The sequence below is a fragment of the Rhinolophus sinicus genome, chromosome 4 (genome assembly GCF_057876585.1).
Source record: "Rhinolophus sinicus isolate RSI-liver-muscle chromosome 4, RSI-T2T, whole genome shotgun sequence".
Classification (NCBI taxonomy): Eukaryota; Metazoa; Chordata; class Mammalia; order Chiroptera; family Rhinolophidae; genus Rhinolophus; species Rhinolophus sinicus.
The window spans coordinates 84,347,474-84,364,541 of NC_142504.1; the positions used below are offsets into that span (position 1 = coordinate 84,347,474).

The 17,068-nt window shown below is 34.1% G+C and overlaps 1 protein-coding gene across 3 annotated transcripts in view; it reads right to left on the reverse strand.

Moving 5' to 3' along the window:
- DSC1 (desmocollin 1) overlaps positions 1-17,068 on the reverse strand; it is a 316,195-nt gene that overhangs the window by 3,670 nt on the left and 295,457 nt on the right. For all 3 annotated transcript variants that reach the window (XM_088797948.1, XM_088797947.1, XM_088797949.1), the window contains 9 exons: positions 16,301-16,456; positions 10,600-10,744; positions 9,226-9,392; positions 8,686-8,820; positions 8,079-8,264; positions 6,388-6,647; positions 6,094-6,236; positions 1,846-2,058; positions 1,111-1,353 (listed from right to left, as the gene is read on the reverse strand). In XM_088797948.1, coding sequence (XP_088654074.1) covers positions 1,111-1,353; positions 1,846-2,058; positions 6,094-6,236; positions 6,388-6,647; positions 8,079-8,264; positions 8,686-8,820; positions 9,226-9,392; positions 10,600-10,744; positions 16,301-16,456 — 1,648 coding nt within the window. The remainder of the gene's footprint in view (positions 1-1,110; positions 1,354-1,845; positions 2,059-6,093; positions 6,237-6,387; positions 6,648-8,078; positions 8,265-8,685; positions 8,821-9,225; positions 9,393-10,599; positions 10,745-16,300; positions 16,457-17,068) is intronic.

A 17,068-nucleotide genomic window follows, 5' to 3' on the forward strand; every position in this document is an offset into this window, starting at 1 on the left:
TTAACAAATGTATTAACATATAGACCATCTCTGTTTTACAGAGATTATGTTATTAGGCTTAAATGAGAAATAAATCAATAAAAAGAAAAGACTATGAAGTGAGCATAGTTTATTAACAGTTCTCTTCCCAGGTCCAGAATTAACTTAAATGTTTCTCTTATTTCCTCCACACTGAAATAGTAACTTCATTCATTTGAATTTTAAGCTAGTATTATTGGTATTTAAAATTCATACAGAACACGCGCAAAAGGCTTAGAACTATAAAACAAAGATCATTAGGCATAAATAGAAGAACGGCAATTATATAAGAATCAGTGACTGGTTTTGAAAGTGTCCATCACTAATGCAGTGCTAAGAAAAATGTCCACTTTAACCTGAAACTCAAATCACTGAATTAGGACACAGTAAAGACTATGAGAAGAGTTTATAAATGCAGATAGGTTTTGTGTAGTCAAATAGACAGTTAAAAAAGAAATGAGAGAGAGGGAGGGGGTAAAAGAATTGTGGGCAATGATTTCAAGCACTTTTGCATCTCCAAAAACAATTGGCAGAATGCAAAATCTTAGTATTCTTTGCATGCACTACTTTTCCTCAGTGGCTCAAACCATGACTATTTTCTATTCATTCTTCTCACTGGTGTGTTCTTAAGATGTACAAGTATGCTACATCATTTCCTTAATAAATGCCTAAGAAAATTTTGGAAATACTTTTCTCACTAACTCTTTTTGCACATTCACTGCATAAACTTGGCTGATTGAAAGCCTATATAGTATTTTGTATGGAAGGGACTCTTTACAATAATTTTATCCAACCTCTTCATTTTACATACGGAAAAGTGAACTCCAAAAAGAGGAAATGATTTAACAAGTATCTCACAGTTAATTATTGGAAAAACTGAGGCTACCCCTCTAAAAATTACTTTAAAATTTAATCTTCTCTTACTGATATGTTTCTTTTTCTATGTCTCAGAACCCTAAGTCATATAGTCCACACACGATTTTAAAAAGGGCACGTTCACCAAAGCTCGTAAATATCATTGATATAAAGAACCACCATATATATTTTGAAAGATAAAACTTTAGCTAACACAGTTTAGATAATTATACTTACATAACAACAACGCAGAACCCAAAACCATGGCAAGAATAGCCCATCTTCCAAGTATTACTTTTGATACATTAGCATTGCTCTCACGTTGTCTATTCATTGTACAGTCAGATGGAGTTGTACAGTCACATACTCTCACTGACAGCATATGTTTTGCAGTAAGACCATGTCTATCTTTTATTTGGATAGGCACGTTATAAAACTTATAATCAAGATTCTGCCGTGCACGAAGAATGGCAGTTTTACCTACAAGAAAAAAAGACAGAGAGAATATATATTGATATGACCTTTCCATAGCAATGTTATTCTGACTTGGTGTTCCTAGGGTGGGTTGAGGGGGCAGAGATAGAAGGCACAGAATTTAGCTTAGAAGAAAAGTTCTACTGGTTCATTTTTCTTTCTTAAAAATGATTTTGAATTGTTGAAAAACCAGGAAAACTAGTTGATATTGCTCTATAAGCAGTTGATACTGCTTCTATCAAACTAATCTATACTTAACATGTTAGTCAAATATTATATAAAAATGAATTTATATGTTTTCTTAAAATATATTCAAAACAAGAGTCTAAACATAAATATAGTTTTCATTGCTTTAAAAAATCAAGGTATTATCCATTTTGGGGACCAATAAAATAATTTCCTAAAATGAATATTTATTTATCATCATGAAGTTAGGAGAAAATTAAGAGGGTTAGTCATCTTAAGTTCCCATTAATTAGATTTAGCATAATTACACACCATCCTTTGTTCCTATAGTCCAAAGTTTACTGGCAGAATTATCCAAAAAGAATTCAAAAGGTGGACCATTCTCAGGTCCATCTGGATCCACAGGTTTGAGAACAGCAAAATCCTGAGCATGCTGACAAATTGTCACTTCTTTTTCAATTTGTGGTGAGTGATCATTATCATCTTCCAAACGAACTACTAATGTTCCAGTGCAAGATCTGCCATCTAAGAAAAATAAAAAATAAGACACATCTTCACTTAAAAAGTTATTTTCAACCATCTCTATGATACACAGTTTATAGCTACAGTCTAGTAGCTATCTGAACTTGAATTTCACATTTTCCCAATCACATTACCACAAGTACGAAATTGTGACAGGTTCTTTCTAAAACTGAAATGTAGGAGATTGTGAATAATGTCACTAACAGAACAACCAGTTAAAAATAAAATTGATTTCTTATATCTTTCTTTGTGAAGAGCTGTATTCATGCTCAAAATGCAAAGACTTTACATTTGGTCATAATCACTTCCTCAACTTCCTTTACTGACACTTTTCCTCATATACTCTTTGCTCAAACTTTGTAACACTTGTCATCAAACCCACTAGGTGTGTTCTTTCCTGTGTCTGCTTTGGTGTATTTTGTTGGCACTGCTGGGAACACTTTTCTCTTCCTCTTTGCCTGGTAAAACCTTACTGTCCTTCAAGAATCCACTCAAATATCACTTCCTCATAAACCTTGTCATAACTTCTATAGACAATGGTAGCCATAGTGTCCTTTGATTTCTCAGAACATTTGACTGATTGTTGGCTCACACATTGAACTGTGACCTGCTCCTCTTAAGAGCTAAGTCATGTTCATCTTGAGAGCCTAGTGAAATGCCTAGTATTTCTTGCCTAACTTATAACTTAATGCTAATACATTGAACAGAATGAACGTACTATTTTGAAATTCACAACCTAGACCTGGAGATTAATGGGACTCACAACAGAGGAATGGGAAATATCAGTACCTGTGTTAAGCAAACGTGCCAAAATCTACACAAGATGCGTGGTAAAGGGATGGTTTAGCAAAAAATGGGGGTGCTTATCAGAAATTGAGTTCACAACAATCAATTAAGAGGAACAGAATATACATGAGAAAAAATGAAACACCCGTTTATAAAGAAAACATGCATCTGTGATAATTAACATATTATTCCTGGGGAAGGAGGGTTTAAAAGGTATTAAGAACTGAACACACACTAGTGGGAACAATCACAGAAGTTGTCATTCATTGCCATTTATTTGAAGAAGGGACTTGAATGTCAAATAGAAGGGACAGTGCTATTTTAGGGAAAGGGTGTATAAAACAGTGCATTCTGGAGTGATAGCAGGAAAACCAGCCTAACTGACAGAAATGATTGATACAAGACAGACTAGGAAATAAATTGGATTCTAAAAAAGCTAGAATATCTAGGTCATCATCCTGAAATATTTATAAGCATCAAAACTAAATGCTCATGTGGAAATATAAACAATTAATTATATATTTGGCCCTTGGAAGTATATATTTATGGATTAAAGCTCAAATAAACAAAATCCTTCATGTCACCACATGGCCGTCCATTAAAACGTATAACATCCCCAACTTTACTTCTTCTTGATCACATGTAGGTTACCCATGAGCCTGAGATACAGATTCCTACCTTTTAGATTTGGCATTTATTTTCATTGTATTATGATCACTATGCCTGCAAACATTGTCTCTTAGCACTAAACAACAAAGTTAATTTCTTATATTTCTGTTCTCCATGTTTTTCTTCTCTCCAAGTGGTGTTTCATTTTCCCATCACCAAGCTTCTGCATTTCTGTGAAATCTCCTCCTTTTATCCTTTAATTAGGGCAGCTCTTAACTGATTTCTACTTCTTCATAAGTACTACTTCCTTTATAGGGAAAGTTTCATACCATAGAATCTCTTATGAGAATATAATAATCCTTTCATTGATATCATGTGAAATTTTGACCTTGTCTTATGAATTCTAGTTTCCATAGTACCTTGCCTAGTACCTTGGAACTTACTAAACAGTCAACATTTGTGGGATAAATGAGTAAATATAAATCCTTGTCTGACAACATAATTATCTTTTAAACCATTCAAATTTCACTTTTACTTATATAGAAGCAGCAAATCACCCAGGATTATAGAGTAGTGGCAAAATTAACTATATTTCTCAGCTAGTGTTTTTCCCATTCTTTAGTAGCTTTTTAAATTCTACCTGTATTGAAAGAACTACATTAAGAGTGTATGTGCCAGTCTCAGCCTATCAATAACCAATTTTGTGGCTAGACCAGGCCTGTGGTTCTCATTATGATTGCAAGATGCTGTCAGGAAACTTTGGAAAAAAAATAAATAAATAAAAATAAGGTTTATTACTCAAGAGTCCTGGAAATTACATGGCACACCAGGGGCCACACAGCAAGATCATGGGAGTTGAGGATGGGATGGGGAAGTGGGAAGAGGCAAGTTCTCTGTGTGCCTCGAGTCGGGATTGGGGAGGGGCCTAGGGTTCTGCAGGCTCACTCTTGATTGGTGAATTTAAAACATAAAAGTGGGAATTCAAAGCACAGGAGGAGAACAAACCAGGGGTGAGGGAAGCAGCCTGGTTCTTTATCTGGTGTGTGGCTAGCAGTGTATTTATTTGAGACGGCCATCTCTGAAGTGGATGCCTCAGCAATCAAACCTTAAGTCAGGCACTTGCATTACCACAAGGAAAGGCAATGGTAAGGACTTACACTAAATGGTTCATGGTTTACTGCTAGGAGTGCATGTTTACAAGGATTTTGAGAGGACTACTTTATGACATTTGAACAACATTTCTTCACAGGATACGTTCTAGAATTAACCTTGGAAAAGGATTGCAAACTACAGCAAAACTTGTTTAAGAGTCATTGTTTAATCTTTTCTTTAGGAATTAGGATGACTATTCTGTTTCCCATTAAGAGAGACTCAGAATAAACCTACCTTGGACCCAATTGTTTTAGGTGGGTTGAACTCCTACAGATCGTTCAAATCACAGTAAATTAATCTGTACTCCTGAATAAAATGGGCATCCTCGAAGATGCTACCATGTCCAAGGCAGGTATCAAGTAACATGGATCTTGAAACTAGGACTTTGGCCATCTACCTCCTCCTCACTTTGTGGTACTGATGCACTGGGGTCTAAATGGGGTGCTCTCTTTCAGTAAAATGCAAACTAAAACCACAATTAGATATTGCCTCACACCTATCAGAATGGCTATCATCAATAAGTTAACAAACAACAAGTGTTGGCAATGATGCAGAGATAAAGGAACCCTTGTGCACTGGTGGTGAGCTTACAAACTGGTACAGCCAATATGAAAAACATCTTGGAGGTTCCTCAGAAAATTAAAAAATATAACTACCTTGTGACCCAGCAATTCCACTTCCGGGTATTTATCCCAAGAAATCCAAACACTAATTTGAACAAAATGTATGCTCTATGTTCACCACTCTATGTTCACTATTTACAATAGCCAAGATATGGAAGCAACAAAAGAGCCCACCAAGAGATGACTGGATAAAGAAGAAGTAGAACATATTTACAATGTAATATTACTCAGCCATAAAAAGAATTAAATGTTACCTTTTGCAACAACATGGATGGACCTAGAGGGTATTATGCTAAGTGAAATAAGTCAGACTGAGAAAGACAAGTACCATAAGATCTCACTGATATGTGGAATCTAAAGAACAAAGTAAATAAACAAAACAGAAACAGACTCATAGATACAGAGAACAAACTGATGGCTGCCAGAGGAGAAGTAGGTTGAGAGGCTTGATGAAAAAGGTGAAGGGATTAAAAATAGAAATTGGTAGTTACAAAATAGTCACAGGGATGTAAAGTATGGGAAGTACAACTTAGAGAATATAGTTAAAAATGTTGTAAGAACTATGTATAGTGCCAGGTGGGTACTAGACTAATTGGGGGGATCAATTAGTCTAGTATAAATTATATAAATGTCTAACTACTATACTGGGTACACTTGAAACTAAGATAAAATATAATATTGACTGTCAACTGTAACTGAAAAAAAAATAATTAATTTAAATAAATTGAGTGGTCTCCAAAAAATTGAGCAATCGTAATGCAAACATTTTTGCCTTAAATTTTGATCTGGAAGTAAACAAAATTCTCCCCAAGATTTCCTTGAAAATATATCATATACTTATATTTTATTTCTAGAAAATTGCACTCACCTGCATCCGTTGCAACCACGGAAACATTGTATTCATTGTTTTTTACAAATTTTGATTCTCTATCTAGCACTTTTAAAGTTTTCAAGTCACCAGTGACTTCATTAATTTCAAACCAGTCATCTTCATCGCCTAGCTTCTTATACCTAGTTTTTAGAAATCAAATATAAGTGCTCAAACCAAAAAGTGGACATAATCTCAACATCTGTCATTCTGAAAAATACACAGAACTTCTACAAATTTGAAGTTAGTTTACATCACAATTAAAAGTAAGGACCTTTTTGAAAAATGCATTACCTTAAGCCTTCACTACTGCGTGTTTCTGGATCGAATGCTTTGTATCCAAGAAGTTCTTTGCCAGCTGGGAGGCCATCTTTACTCTGAATAACTTTTACTGGTGGTTGGCATTCAGGGCCCTCATCACTGTCTTTAATTTTAACAGTGACAGTTGTAGTGCACATAGTGGGAGCTTGTGAGTTTGGTCCTTTAGAGAATTGTGCTTCATTAAGTACACCAATTTGCAAAATAACTTGACGATTGACTTCATAGTTCAATGGCTGTTAAATAAACATAATTTGATTATTCAATATATAACATTATATGTAGAAGACTTATAACCATGATTCCAAGTTTTAGCACAAAAGGGAATATCATTTTTTTGTATAAAATGTTACCAAAAGCAGGTGGTAATGCAATTAAAGACTAATAATTAGCTTCCTATAATGACAAATTCTATCAAATTCAAAATTGTTTTAAGATTCAACCAATTTTTCTTCTCACTTTTCTTCTAGAAGGTCCTGCTTTCATTTTTTCATTGTAAGTTTAAATATTAACAGGAATACAGAATAAGTGTTTGACTAAACTCTAATAGATCACTATTAATTATTATTTCATTGCTTATCAAATGGGATAGCAGTGATAACCAAAACAGCAGAAGTCACTCCAAGCTAAGTGTATAAAATCATTAGAGAGAGTATTAGCATATGAGCTTTGGCTATAATGGAGCAGTTCTCCAACTATATGAATCGGAAGATTAAATGAAATTATCTAGCAGCAACTTTCAAAGCACTTTATATTTGGGTTTGTTTAGTGCCTATTCAAAATGCTTAGTCCTGAACTGAATGATTAGAAAGAATCTGAAAGAACAGTTAAATAATTAAAGACTGAAATCTATCAAAATAAGAACAAAATGGAAAGAAACCTAGAAGCAAAGAAGAAGAAAAAGAGAAATAACAGGAAATATAATAATTAAAGGACATTTTCTACGAATCTCATGAAGGAAGCACAATTTGTGCATAAAGCTTCTAGGAAATTAATGAGGGAAGATGTGGGACATGTTAGTGAGGGCTCTGGGCAGAAGGACTTAGAACAGAACCAGGTTCAGTTAAAGTAATCATTGCAGGTGCCAGTAATAGCAATTAAATTTTTAAAATCCTAAAACACTGGCTACCTCAAATTTAGGTGAATTCATGGGGATATTTAGTAAATTGTTTTATAAAATCACTATAGAGAGGTAAAAATAGAATATGAGCATGAAGGGGATTGAAAAGTCAAGAGGTTTGATTTCAGTTAGTGACTCTTCCATTTCTCTCTGTCTTGTGTTCTATAAAATAAGATATTTGAACAAGTGAGTGCCTAAGAAACTTTCTCAGGCTAGTATCTGATTACTAATTCAAAATTTCTCTGCCTTGGTTTGCCTCATCTATAGAACAATAAGTTTTGTACCTGATATGTCTTTCCTCTAAGACAGAAAATAAGGGTGAAATAATAATAATAACAATAAATTTATGTAAACCAATATAATCATTTTAGCATTGCATTGTAATTCTCTAGTCATATACATACAGGAATATATATATATATATATATATATATATATATATATATATATACACACGCATACATATATGCACATATATAAATACCTATATATCAATTAAGTAGAATTTTTTAAAGTATCACTTGATTTTTTTTGTTTGTTTGTTTACCTTGACAACACACAAGACTGCTTCATTCGTATTTGGGTCTGTGCTAATTTTGAAGTTTCCATTTTCATTCCCCTGTAGGATTGTGTATACAGCTTTTGAGTGAGGAGTGCTTGGCAAATCCTTGTCATGTACCGCCATTCGTAAAATCTCAACATCAATTCTGTTTTCTTCTACTTCTGCAAAATACTGAAAAAAATTGCCTCTTCTTATTACAAATTTATGGCTTTAGTCTCTTTCCATCTTAATATATTGAAGTGTAAATGACGCCAGAGAGAAGGCCTCTTCTCCTTCATCCTATAAAAGGAGTTTAAATCTAAGGAATCTGATACTGGAGCTTAGCATCCAAGAAAACACTGATGCTGTTGATGTATGAACAGCTTCAAGGGCTAAGGAACTTTTAGACAGCCAAGGGAGTAGATACCTTCCTAGCATCCAGAAATAACCGCCATTTCAATATTTTTATAGAAATTGTATTTTTCTGCTTATGTTATTTGTAAATGGTAGTTATTAAAACCAAAATATGTAATCTCACAGAGCAACCTAATTCCAGATTTGTTGTTTGAAAAAGTAAATGAACTTAGATGAATGAATACAGAGATAAACTCACAGCGGTTTCTGTAAAATATGGTGCATTGTCATTTTCATCTTCGAGTGAAATAGTAATTATTCCTGTATTAGCTAAACCAAAAGGTTGGCCCCCCATGTCTCGTACTTCCATTATTAACTTGTATGTATCACAGCTCTGAAAAAAAGGAAAAAGAAATATTGATGAATATTTTTTTCAAAAAAAAGTCAGCATAAATAAAAATATAGAGCAAGAGACTGGTCAGTCAGGACAATGAAAAGCTGATGTGTCTAACATAACATGTAAAGCTATTTTTTTTATGTTAGCATATGTACATCAAATCAAGTCAATGATCTTAAGTGAGACCTCATCTAATACCTTGTACCGTCCCCAAATCTCTGTAGGGACAAAAGAAGTGTCCAGAGAAGTGTCCATACTTCCATACAGGCTGTCCCTAACCACAGCCTATATGGAAGTATGCTTGGAGAGGGAGCTACAAGGGACCTTACTGTAACTTTTCTGGGAGTTCATTATCATTTAAATATAGGTCAGTGACTGGAAAATTAATAACCAATTCATTACTTCTCTATCCAGTAAAGGCGAAGTTGTGGTGATGACACCTGTGTCTGGATGTATGGAGAAATGCTTTGGATGATCTGGGATTTGCTGTAAGATTTTATATTTCAGACGAGTATGTAGAGTGTCAGGTTCGTCGAGGTCGATGGCAGACACTTTTCCCACTGAGGTGCCTGTTTAAATAAATGCAGTAGAGTCAACTATTTCAAGTAGCAATATAATTGAATTACAGACAAAAATTAAATCAACGCATGGCTGTAGTATATGCTCCCAAAACCCACAAGTAGATTAATTTTGTAGGTAAGTGGAAGAGTATCTAAATGCTCTCCAAATCTCTAAGCTATCCTTACTTAGAAATTTCAATTAAGTAGGTACTGTGAATAACATGATTTGTATCCCACATATCTAAGAACATTCACCCTACCCTTGGTCACAGTGATTCTCAAATACTTCCCCCCCAACCCACTACCGGAATTCATGGGCCATTTTTGGATGGAACTTCTCTGTATATCTTGTTTCCTTTATAGCCCAATTTGATAATGTTAACTAGAGTAATAGCACAGCTTTGCTTATGATAAAGATTTTATGTTTTAATAAATATGTTGGATTATTAATATATGCAAGTAATTATTCATATATGTTAGACACAAATATTATGCACTAGTTTGAGTACCTTAGGTCAAGTTTTATGGCCCAGAAATCAGTGTATTAGAAATGTTGCTTTAGCAAACCACTTATTGTGGGAAAGCAATATTAAATACACACTTATAGTGGTGACAAAATAGGGGAAGCATGAGAACTGACAACATTTCTTTGTAGATTTTTTTTTTTTTTAATAAACTAGGAAGTCTTGTTATGCCGCTGGGTATACTAAGATCACAATCTTGGCTGCCCATAGCATCAAACCAGTTTCAATTATTTTTTTCAATTTGTCTGGAAAACATGCCAAGTAAAGCAATGCATGTGTTGTTGTAAATCAGATTAGCATTTCCATGCCGCGATTTATTTCTGGGTCCTTGAAAATGTACTGAGACTTTATAGAGACTCGAATCATTTATGGCTTTATAAATATATTTGTGACACATATGTACATGGTCAAATTAGAAAATATAAACAGCATTTTTCTGTCACACCTTCGTATTCACTGTGGATTAATCTAACAAAGTTAGAAACTTTACGTATCAGTTAGCTGCCTTCTATATGTGCAGAGCACAGTGAGCACTAAAAGGTTTGCCTTTGAAGACAACAGAGTTTTATGTAGAATATCCTTGAAAGTCAAGCAATTAAATATGTTTAGAATAAACATATTATGCATTTAAAATATTAATGAGGGATTCAATTAAAGCAAAAATCTATTGTTTTTCTAAAATGTGAACTTACCGGATCGGCAATTTTCAGGCACACTAAAGATAGTCACTTTATTCTCAAAATATGGGGCATTATCGTTATCATCTTCAACTTTGAATAATAAGGGGAGTGGGTACTCTGGTGCATAACCGTCTGCGGTTGTTGCATATGCAATCAGCTGAAAGGTAGACAAACGCCATCAGCTTATTCTTAAATAACAAATCATGCACAAAATTAAACCTAGCAGTTGGGGAAAGACGTAATGTTTAAGAAATCATCCACAATAGTGCATGTATCTAAGAACTTATGTAACTGAGAGACAACACACCAGCACAGTCTAGGCGTGCCATGTGGCTTCAGTCCTCTTCCCGGGTTCTCATTATTCTCCCATGCACTCCAGCTGCATGAGGCTGCTCCATTCCCTGATTAACTGCATGCGGTTCTGCATGTTAGAAGGCATGTCGACATCCCCCGGTTATGCTAATAAAAAGTCTTTTTTAAGTTTATAAAAAATATAATTCTATTTATTGCAGTTGATATATAAATATAAATATATATCAACTATCTGGATGATTTTTTTCCCTCTATTTACTGCTTTTTCTCATTTTTCTACCATAAACACACATTTCTTGTATAATAAAAATGCTAATAAAATCATGTACATATTCCAAATTTCATCTCAAAATGATATATCTTAATCCCAAATGCCAGGATTTAATGCTCTTTCCCTTTCAACACTGTCATATTATTTCTGCACTCCTTTTAAGTGGCTTATGCGTAGAAAGTGTTCAATGAATGGTTGTTGAGTTAAACAGATTTTCTTCCCTGACAGAACCAACTAAACCTGTCCAAAGTGAACTCTGTATTCATTCAGTTCTTCACCACAATTAGCTCCTCTTGAGTTCCCTACTGTAACCATCTTCTAAAATGAACCAAAATTATTCATAAAATTCCAGGTATCTAACTCCTCCTTCTTTTTCCTTAGCCGTTTTGGTCAGTTGCCAAGTTCTAGCAATTATGGCATTTCTATGTCTCTATCATCCATCTCCTTTTTTCTATTCCCAATGCCATCATCTTCATGAGACTCCATAAGTATCCTATCAACTATCTATGGACAACTAACTATGTTGTCCTACCAGCTATCCTGCAATTGTCTTAACTGACCTTCTCCAACCTATGTAAAACTCAGGAGTGAGATTCATATCCATAAAGCACATCTTTAAACGTTATACCTTCATCACACTCTTCAGTGATCTGCCTATCCATCATTGACCAAAGTAACCACAAAACCCTCATTAACGTGTTAAAAGGCAACATTTCATCTTCACATGTTAACATAGAGGAGAAGTAATTTCCACTCTAATCTCTAGGATGGGAAGTGTTGAAATAACCATCCATGTTCTCTCTGTCCCCTTATTCACTTTTCCCCAAACAACCTCCAGGTGTGCTATTTGAGTAACAAAGTTTATACTTTGATTTCCACAGTCTGGTCTCTATATCTTATTTCTCAAATAAATTCTGAACTCAGGAGTGTAATACTGGAGTGTATTACCACCCCTTCACCACCACTACCATCACCATTGCCATTACGGCCATCATCATCCTCACCACCATCACATCCAGATGTCAAACTATTCAGCCTTCCTCTCCCCATTTTTGATATAATTTTTTTCTTTAAACTGCTGCCAGTTGAGAGTTGCAGTTAGAGAAAATTATGAAATTGTTTTATGTCTCCATTAGATTACAATTGTCCTCAGAGACGAAGTCTGTGTCTTACAGATATTTGTGTGTCTGGAGCACCTAACACAGAGTCTTACACTGGGGAATTCTTCAACAATTAGCTTTTTACATTCAATTCCACACATCTTTTCCTTTTAGGAAGACAGACTACACCTAAGTTCACCCTCTGTAAAAAATGTCATAAATATTCTACGGAATCAATTGTAATGAATTCTTTTTTTATCTCATCACATTGACATTAAAATATTTTCATATCTAATCTAAGCCCATTCTGCTATAATTTACACTATTCTTTGCTAGTTTTTCTCTTCAATGAAAATGATCATCTGCTTCCTGCCATATAATCACTTGTCCTTTGAAATAATATTTCCTGATGTTTAACTATTAGGTTGGTGCAAAAGGAATTGCAGTTTTTGCAATTATTTCTTAACCTTTTTAACCACAATAACTTTTGCACCAACCTAAGACAAGTAAATATTATTTCACTTTCCACTGATTCAGATGTGGTGATTTTGTTTCCGGTACCATTTCAGGTATTGTTTTTCGTTTTGCTATAAATGAGCTGAGTACCTAAAAAATAAATCAAAATTGAAATCTTTACTGTAAAGGGGACAACTTAAACTAGAAATGTAGCTAAACCTTAAAGTGTAGCCTAGCCCCCTAGGAGAATACACTTATATTCATATAATAGAGAACATAATTATAAATATTTTTAAAGTCATTACAACAATAATTTCAAAGAAACTTAAAAGTAATTGCTTAACAGTTATTCTCATTATTCTATATTAAAAGCAAAATAATACATTTAAATACTGTTATAAGTATAAATAAATATAATAAGTATACATAAATAGAATATACTTTAGAGTTAGCATATTTTTAGCTGAATTAGAAGAGTATTATTTCATTTCAAGTGTGTATTATTGTGGTGTCCTTTTCCCCTTGAATCGCCTCTATAGCTTGAAGAAACCCAGCTCTTTTAGCCCTCTCATACTATAATTTGTGCTTATCTTTGAAATTGCTCTCATCTTTGGGAATATGCAAAAAGTTGACAGCAGGAGTTGGGACTTGAATTTGGGCTTGTAAAGAGGGGCATCAGGTATCCAGTGTAGATTGGGCAAAGAGAAAGGGAGAGCGGTAACACCAAAGCTGAGTGGGTACACAATGTGATTAACAACACACATATAAAGACAATGGATAGACTTGTGTGTCTCAAAAAGGAAACATAGGTTATAAGATAGTAAGGTTCTTATTGGATAGGTAAGAAGAAAACAGATTGAACTGATTTTTCCCTGTGAACTTATAAAGGGTACAGATTCTCCTCAACACTCAAAGAGGAAGAGTGTTGCATCTAAAATTAACGTAATATTGTATGCCAACTATTCTTTAATATATTTTTTTAAAAGAGTAAAAGTGTTTGTAGCTGCTTTCTTTCATAGAATAACTTGGAATTATTGAAGAAAATTCTCTTTTTGTACACTCTTTTAAAAAACTTGGAAAAATGACCTTATGTGAATCCCTAAAAAATTAGATGAGTTGAGTGGTTTATGACTAACTCCTCCAACTGTGAAAATGGTGTGACTGACCCCGAAAAGTCTCCACGAGGCAAAGGTAAACAATACAACATGGGGCAAGAGAGAGAACAGGAGCACAGCGATGATATGTATTGAATTTGAACCATGGCTACCGTTCCCAATAATCAATGAAATCAATTATTTCAAATAATAATTTATTAACACTTATTTATAGAGGTTAGATAAAAGCAAAGAACTGAGAAATCCCATCAAAATCCCCAGTTTTGAGAACAAAATTCTGGAGCATGTGCCTTATTTGATTTACCATTAGGATATTTTAAAAGAGCTTTACAGTTATATAGTGATCTTGCCAACATTATGGCATTTGACGACCAAAACAACTCTGAGGTGGTAGGTGAGACAACTGTTAGCAGCCGGTAAAACAGAGAAGAAAACCAATTCTTGAGGCTGTGACCTATTCGAGACTAAAAGGAAAAGTGGCAGGTATTGAAAATCTACTAATTTCCAGAAAAATAAGCTTTTCAGTATAAAACAATAAGGGCAATTGATTTGATAGAAAAGCAAAGACATATTATTTTACTGTTAATCTCTACATTGACAGAGAAGGCTTCTATTCCATATGGCCTCAAGTGATTGTACAACCTGCATCATGTTCACATCTGGTTGTTATACTTCCCTTTAAGAATGTTACTGATTTGCAAGTGGCATTTCTTAATGGCAATTCAAACTTAACCATGTAAATGGAAACTAGAGAAACATGACTAATTATGCAAGTTATTCAAAAGCTCAACTTTGAGCATAAATTCCAAACTACTTTATTCCTTTGTCCTGAAAAAAAAAAATGTCAAAAAAATAGCAAAGGGATATTTTAATTTTAAATGATTTTCTTTGTTTTTCATGGCAATAATCCCAATAAGTCAAGACAGACAGAAGGTTGACCAGTGAGAAGCAGCTGAAACCTCAAAATCCATAAATGGGGTGTTATCAGCACAGTAAAAATGAAGAGTACATCTCAACATGTAGAGTAGGCAGCTTTATACTTCTCTACAAGAGTGACTGCTAGTGTTAGATCTTTCTTCTTGTGAAGGAACTCCCAAAGCAGCAGAGAGCTTACATATTTACATACACAGGGATGGATATGTGTGTGTTATTTGACCATTATTTATTTGGCTTCTTGACAGAAAGATAAAAATGTTTGCAAACCATTTTATTTCATTATGAAATCCCTGAAGTGGAACATTCATGTTATTCCAAAAATTGCACTACCTTATATAGTGTAGTGCTCTGACATCCTGAGGATAGGGTCCTTAGCATGAATTATAAGGTCCTTCAAGTCTGTTCTTTTCTTACCACTCTAGCCTTGTATTTCACACTCTTCCTTAACTTCAAACAACACTTCAGCCAGGGTTTGTTGTTGTCCTTGTTGATTTCTTTTAAACAAATGAATCTTTCTATTGCTGATGCCTCGGCCTATAACACTTGGGTACCTCTTCCTCCCCACACTATTGACTTCTTTCAATGGCTGCCTTTGTGTGGCCACCAATTCCTACTCATCTTTCAGATGTCTGCTAAGATTTTACTTTCTGAACTTCCCAGGTATAAGATAAATTCCCTTTTCATGTGCTTCTTTACCAAAAATGTCTTTACTACACTGTCTTATAATTCAAGATACCGATTGCTTAAACAGTTCCATTCTCCATCACCCCGAAATTCAGTGTGAATTCTTATATGTCAGATTAGATATCAGAATGCGAAGGAGACATGTGAAGTTGAAACAGAAAGCCAAAAAAAAAAAAAAAAAAAAAGGATTGAATTTTCAGAAGACTGAGAATTTGGGGGATGGGTAAGATTAGATAGAATAAAACGAATTTATTATAAGGAAATAAAATGATGCTCAAGATTTTTGTTCCCGAAGGACAGTCAGCAAGAAAAAAAGAAAAGCACAATGCTATTTATATGGAAGAGGCTACAACAGCAGATCTCAACCTTAGGACACATTTAGAATCACCTTGGATGACTTCTAATTTTCAACTGACTGGGCCCCGTGTCAGAATAATTAGATCAGCATTTCTGAGGATAGGCCAGAGGACCAGTATTTTTTTAAAAAGTTATCATGTCATTTATAATGTACAGGTAGAGTTGAAAATAATTGAACCATGTTATCTCAGGGAACTTTGAACCCAATAAATTCACTGTTATCCCAGGATTCTACAGATCAAAACCTGTCCTTTAAAATTTTGTCATTATACTTTCTATAGTTCTCCACTTTTCTTCCCTTATATTCATTGTATTTTTTCATCAATGGCATCAATAGAAATTTGTAGTTTATGTTACACATTAATGATATTTAAAATATTAAATCAAGTAATTGACTCTTTTAATATATAAACAAGCAACACTGAAAATATTAAACCAGTAATAAAAAACATAATTCTGAATAAGTAATCAAATTATCTTACCGGAAAATGGTCATATTGCTCACGATCTATGCTTCGTGTACAAAAGATATCCCCACTGTCTTTATTTATGAAGAACAAATTTATGGGCTCTTTGTCCACTCCTGGTCCACTTATGGAGTAAAAGATGGTGTAATTCTGTGCAGCATCAGATTGGACCTATAACAGTAAGTGACAATTTAGTATAAAAATTATCTTCAATCTGACATCTTTTGATGTTTCGTGTTTGTTTTTTTATCACTTGCTTTCTTTCCTACTCACCTATTCTTTCTTTCCTCCATTTATCTACCTGCCATCTCCCATATTTTTCAAATTCTTATTCATATTCTGAATATGCAAAGCCACAAACTGTCATTTATTTGGTCCCAAATGCTTTTGTATTATCTGCATATTTGTGGAAAATTTATGGAGTTGAATACACCTTTGTAATTCCTATTCACTTGCTCTTATTCCTGTATCAATTATAGTAACAGTTTCAGTGATTTTGAATTATTTGGAATGGAGAATTTCGTGATTAAAAAAATAGAAATAATGTAACTTTCCTCCCAAAATTAATTCTTCAAAAATTGCATAACTTCAAAGCTGGCCTATATTTACCCTAGACTTACCTGGCAGTGACACCACCTTTTTGGTAAACATAAATATTGACCTCTTTTTTGTGAGGATGTGTTAAATCGTGAGTTGAATTATGCAAAATCTGTAGGCATGTCCTCTGTACATGAATGCTAAAGTCCAGTAGAGTATTTAGGGAAATCTGGGTGGAAACCTAAG